The sequence below is a fragment of the Cibotium barometz genome, chromosome 48 (assembly GCF_041138505.1).
Source record: "Cibotium barometz isolate CiBa-2024 chromosome 48, ASM4113850v1, whole genome shotgun sequence".
Lineage (NCBI taxonomy): Eukaryota > Viridiplantae > Streptophyta > Polypodiopsida > Cyatheales > Cibotiaceae > Cibotium > Cibotium barometz.
Genome location: NC_141093.1, coordinates 15,614,397 through 15,620,396, shown reverse-complemented (window position 1 = coordinate 15,620,396; position 6,000 = coordinate 15,614,397). Strand labels below are relative to the sequence as shown.

At 43.8% G+C, this 6,000-nt stretch overlaps 1 protein-coding gene across 2 annotated transcripts in view; it reads left to right on the top strand.

The window, feature by feature from the left end:
- The first annotated feature begins 944 nt into the window (after positions 1-944).
- The window catches only part of URH2 (uridine-ribohydrolase 2), a 30,875-nt gene continuing 25,819 nt past the window's right edge, over positions 945-6,000 (top strand). For both annotated transcript variants that reach the window (XM_086785500.1, XM_086785501.1), the window contains exon 1: positions 945-1,094. In XM_086785500.1, coding sequence (XP_086641626.1) covers positions 1,040-1,094 — 55 coding nt within the window. In that variant the 5' untranslated portion in view covers positions 945-1,039. The remainder of the gene's footprint in view (positions 1,095-6,000) is intronic.

The following is a 6,000-nucleotide window of genomic DNA, read 5'->3' as shown; positions in this document are numbered from 1 at the left end:
GTTTGAGTTTGAGTAATTCTTCTCCAAGGTGTCATAAGATCCTGCCACTAAGTCTCCATAAAGACTTATAAATAAGAAATGTATGCCTTAATGGTTCAAAAAACCATATGACAAAATCTATATTCATCTTTCTAGTTTCGATGTATGTAACCAATAATTTAGAATTGCCATTCATGTGAGTTATCATGATGAATGTTATGGTGGGAAGAATTTTCCATAAACTAACTATTGCTTAACAAATCACAGTTTCATAACACTACTATAACCTTGGCTTAGGTAGAGATTAGGTTAAAAGCTTGATTATATTGAGTAGCCACCATAATCATAAGATCCAACCTCTTCATGTTGCGACTCATCTTCTTCCTCTTCTTCTAAATTTGTGTTTTAAATAATTCAAAAATCAACATCAAACCTTGTCTTCTGAAAAATATGTTGATATCATTGCTTGAAAAGTGTGGTAAACCTCTCTTTGACCTTTCTAGGTTGGTAGTAGACTCATAAGAGGGCATGCCACCTTTAAGCTTCGCTCTCTTGATTAAACGCCACCATGCTAGGGTGTTCCCAACCTTGTGTTCAAGACGTGTGTGTGTATGTGTGTTTGTGTGCATGCGTGCATGCGTGCATGTGTGTGTGTGTGTGTGAGAGAGAGAGAGAGAGAGAGAGAGAGAGAATGAATGAGAGAGAGAGCTTGGAGAAAGATAAAGAAAATGCATATTCATTTTTGTTTTGTTTTTTTAAACCTCATTAAAAAAAAGTTCCCAAGGGCCACTTTTAACCAAGGAGGCCAAAAAATGAGAAGGTTACTTAGTCAAAGGGAAGTTAAAATACCTTAATGTAGCACTCATGCCTCCTCCACTAAGTTAAAATACCTTAACGTAGCACTCATGCCTCCTAAAGTAATACTTTCCAATACCCAATCTCACATTAAACAAAAAAAAAAGTATTTATTTTTAAACGAGGACTATTTGTTTCATCATTAAAGCGATAATAAGAAGAGTCATCAGAGAGTAGCGCTTTGCCAACTTTTCTGTGTTAGAACATGGAGCCTCCGAAGACAAAGAAAAAGCTCATCATCGACACTGATCCCGGAATTGGTAAGCCTGTGTGTGTGTGTGTGTGTGTGTGTATTGCCCTATTGAATTTCAATCAAAACTGAATCGATACCCTTAACTTTGCGCTTACCCTTGGCTGCCTAAGACTGTAAATTCTCAAATCAAATTAATAATTAAACAAAAAAAGAAGAAGATGCCCAACTCCAGACCATCGATTTAGACACTTCTGAACTCCAGATGTTGCCTTTGCTATGTGCACTAGCAAGAAACATCATTGAACTTTTGTTCATGCTCATACTGAGGGTTAAGCTTATGGTAAGATTAAGATATTATTAGGGGAGAACTCTTTTCCAAGTTGGACCAGCATTAGTAGATCTAAGGCAGCCAAGAATCTTATAATTAAGGGAGAACTCTTGTCCAAGTTCGGCCAGCATGATAAGATCTAAGGCAGCCAAGAATAAGGAGTATCAAGGACAGTTGTACCTGGCGGGACATGCGCCGCTCTTCTTCTTAACAATGATGATGTTCAGCATGCACTTTAGCTCCTTTATGTGTCGGTCTCTTTACTAGGGCCACATGCTATAGGACTATCATGGGAAGGTGGGAACTCATTATCGATCCCCAATTCTCACCCCGAGTTGTCACAGAAAGCCTTAGGTGATCTCAGGAAGAGAGCCATGGGATGATCATACAGCCCACACGTGCTTATGTGGAGTCATCTTGAAGATGTGCTTTCTGGATACTTACAGACAGATGGTGAATGGTGCATCTAGGCACCCAATAGCAAGCTGTCGTGGTTTTCCCATTTGTACCTAGAGAAAGCTTGCTCCCAAACTTCCACTAAACTCCTCATAGTTGAGGGTTTTAGGTCTCAAACCAGTTGATATTGATAGAGAAGTGCCGAAAGAATGAAACTTGGGGGTGTCTGTGATTTCAAGCACTTACTTGCTAGCTCTTTGTCATGTACTGGTGACAAAATCATCAGCTGATCTCCCCTTATCATATATATATATATATATATCTTGGTTTAGAAATGGGCCTACACATTGATGTTGATAGTTCTGTATTGAGTTGCCAAGATAGCCCAAACGTGTTGGGTGTGTTTGAGTCAACCTTAAGTTAGGTTGGAGATGATGATGTACATAGCATTTTCATTTGGAATTTGTCAGCCCCAATATCAATAGGATTGGGATCAAGATTTACCTCCACCCACAAATTTCAAGGAAGTACAAAGGTTTATGGGACATGTTAGGTACTACAAGAGATTCATTGTATTCTATGCAAAAGATTGCAAGCCCATTATATAGACTATTCATAGTCTTTGAATGGACTGAGGAATGTCAACAAGCATATGATGAACTTAAGAAGGCCCTAGCAAGTGCACCAATATTAAGACCCCTTAAATGGGACATAATCTTTTGTTAGCAGTCATCTCCTATCTGTACCATATTACTCAATAGGGAGTGAGGGCCTCTGTTGTGGGTGTGCCCGCCTAATTAGAAGTATTCTCCATTTTTCCTCATTGTCCATGTTTTTTCCCTGTTTTTTATGGTCATGGGGGATTGCTCTATGTTGGCCGACTTGTCCTGTCATTGGTCGACTAATGTGCTATTGGCCGATTTGTTCATGTGTTGGCTGACTGGTATTTTCCAGTCGTGGAGATGTCTTGCTGCTGTCGGCCTGTTTTGTTGTGGCCGACTAGCAGCCCAGGGTGGTAAATACCACCCTTGCCCCCCACACCATTCTTGTACCGGATCTTGTGTATATAGTAGAGTTTATACAGCTTCTCTCTCCCCTACAATTCTGCGTTTCTCTCTCACAGCAGTTTGTCTCATTTCCGCTATGCATTCCCACATGGTATCAGAGCCCCAGGTGGCTTGAAGCTTGGAGACAGTGAGAGCTTGAGGGTTTGCTGTTTTTTGGTGCTGATTGGAGAATTTTTGGGCTGTTCGGGACGTGGAGAAGCAGGTAGAAGGTGGCCATCATTGATGGACAGCCACCTTGCAAAGAAGTTACAGCCTCTTCTTCATTTTTTTTTCCCACCCACCCTCCCTTCACAAGACCTTGTGAACCCACCCTCCCTTCACAAGACCTTGTGAACCCTGGAGGTGGCAGATTTGCTCAAGATGGCTGAAAAGCATGTGAAGATCCCCACCCTCCCGACATTCCCGGTGGATCGACAGTTGGACGGGACCAACTATGGCATCTGGAAGGTAATGATGGACTCTGTCTTGGAGTCTTATGATTTGGTTGATTTCATTGTGGTTGGAGTTCCACGACCAAAGTTGGAGGAGGAGAGCTTTCACTTTCTACTAGGAAAGAGCGGGAGGATCGGGCACAGTTGTGGGATTGTGTCAATACCCGTGTGCGTTCTTTCATCTTCCTTAATTGCACACCCCAAGTGATCAATCACATTAAGCACATGACGCTGGCCTGAGACACTTGGCTTCTTTGAATAATAGGGTATCACCCATGAAGTGGAAGTGCAGATGCGAGTGATGAATCCTGCAAAGTCTATCCCTTGGTTTTCATCTTTTGTCAGTGCTGCACGAGGTTTGCAAGACTGGCATACGGGTGGAGTTTGATGAGCATTTTGTTGCTCTCCGGGACAAAGCAAAAGGCCAAGTTGTTTTGGAAGGTGGAGTGGAGAATGGGATCTACAAACTCTTAGCACTCTCTTCTCTGATAGTAGGTACTGGTGATTTGTGGCAGTTTTGTCATGGCCACTTGAATGTGGATACGCTGCGGCGGGCTTTCCAAGACTAGATGGTGGATGACTTGCCAGATGTTGGCAGTAGGCAGGGACATTTGAGTTCTTGCGTTCGTCAGTCAGAGGAGCTTTTACAGGTAAATTATGATTGATGTCTCATATCATTCGGGACAAAGAGCCTACTTCAGTTAAGGAAGCTCTTTCCCAGGAGACTTGGAGGAAAGCCATGCAAGTGGAACTTGAAGCCATAGAGAAGAATAACACTTGGGAGTTGGTTCCGAGGCCGTCCAAATGGTCAGTCATTGGTATCAAGTAGGTCTACAAGACCAGGTATATGTCTGATGGGTCGGTGGACAAGCACAAGGCCAAACTTGTGGCTAAGGGCTATGCTCATTGACTTGGCATCGACTATGAGGACACTTTTGCACCGACAGCTAGGATGACCACGATTCGGACAGTTCTTGCCCTTGCCTCTTCTCAGCGGTGGCCGGTGTATCAGATGATGTGAAATCTACATTCCTGAATGGTGACTTACAGGAGGAGGTGTATGTTGAGCAGCTTCCAGGCTTTGAGGTTCCGGGATCAAAGGGTATGGTTTACAGGTTGTGGAAGGCTTTATATGGTCTTAAACAGGCTCCTAGGGCAAGTGGAATTAGAAGATTGATTCTTTCTTTCTTAGAAAGGGTTTCCAGAGATCAATTGTAGATCCAAACTTGTATCTCTTTTGGGAACACGCTATGGTCACTTTGATTATCCTCTATGTGGATGAGCTTATTCTCACTAGTGGTCATGTGGAGCACATAGCTCTGATGAAGGGTGCCTTGTCAAAGGAGTTTGAGATGACGGACTTTCTTTTTGGGATTGGAGATTTGGCAGACCCAGAGGGGATTTGTTGTTTCTCAACAACGGTATGTTCATGAGTTGCTGGAGGCCTTTGGGATGGAGAACTGCAAGCCTATTTCATCTTCGATGGACCTGAATACCAAATTGACAATACATGATCCTTGTGAGTAGGTTGATGCCTCCTTGTATCAGAAGCTCGTTGGTTCATTGATTTGGTTGCTGAGCACCGGATTTGCTTGCTCATTTATGCAGACACCTTTGAAGACTCATTGGGACACAGGACTGCGGATCTTGTGGTATTTGCAGGGTACGAAGGATCTTGGACTCTTCTATGACATTGGAGGGGGAACGAAGGACCGAGTTAGTCTCCAAGGTTGGAGTGACTCTGATTGGGGAGGAGATCCGGACACAAGGAGATCTACATTAGGCTACAGATTTACCCTTGGCTCAAAAGCTATTTCTTGGAGTAGCAAGAGGCAGCCAACTATTGCCTTGTCTTCTACTGAGGCAGAGTACTGGGCTTCTTGTGGTGTTGCTTGCGAGGTGGTGTGGTTGCGGAGGTTACTTGGTGAGATTAGGTTTCCACATAAGGAACCCACGGTCATCCAGTGCGATAACCAAAGCTGTATAGCTATTGCTCGGAACCCGGTCTTCCATGCCCGGACCAAGCATATAGAGATACAATATCACTTTGTTCGTGAGAAGATTCTGGCTGGTGACATCTTGATTATCTATTGTTTGACAGGACAATGCAGCGGACCTCTTCACGAAGCCTCTACCTCAGTAGATGCTCTGTTAGCACTCCATCTCACTAGCTCATTGGGGTTGGTTCCAGATCCAGGAGCTGAGAGGGGGTGTTAGTAGTGATCTCTTGTATGTACCATATTACTCAGTAGGGAGGGAGGGCCTCTGTTGTGGGTGTGTCCCCCCGGTTAGGAGTATTCTCCATTTTTCCTCATTGTCCATGTTTTTTCCCTGTTTTGTTTGCTCGTGGGGGACTGCTCTGTGTTGGCTGACTTGTCCTGTCAGTGGCCGACTGATGTGCTATTGGCGAGCTTGTTCATGTGCTGGCTGACTGCCATTTTATGCTGACCAACTGGTATTTTCTAGTTGTGGAGATGTCTTGCTACTGTCGACCGGTCTTACTGTGGCCGACCAGCAGCCCAGGGTGGTATAAATACCACCCTTGCGCCCCACACCATTCTTGTACCGGATCTTGTGTATATAGTAGAGTTTATACAACTTCTCTCTCTCCTATAGTTCTGCGTTTCTCTCTCATAGCAATTTGTCTCATTTTCGCTGTGCATTCCGACATCTTCCATGTGCATATTGATGCATCAAAATTTTCCATTGGGTGTGTACTAGCACAACCAGGGGAGCAAATAGGGTGTGTAC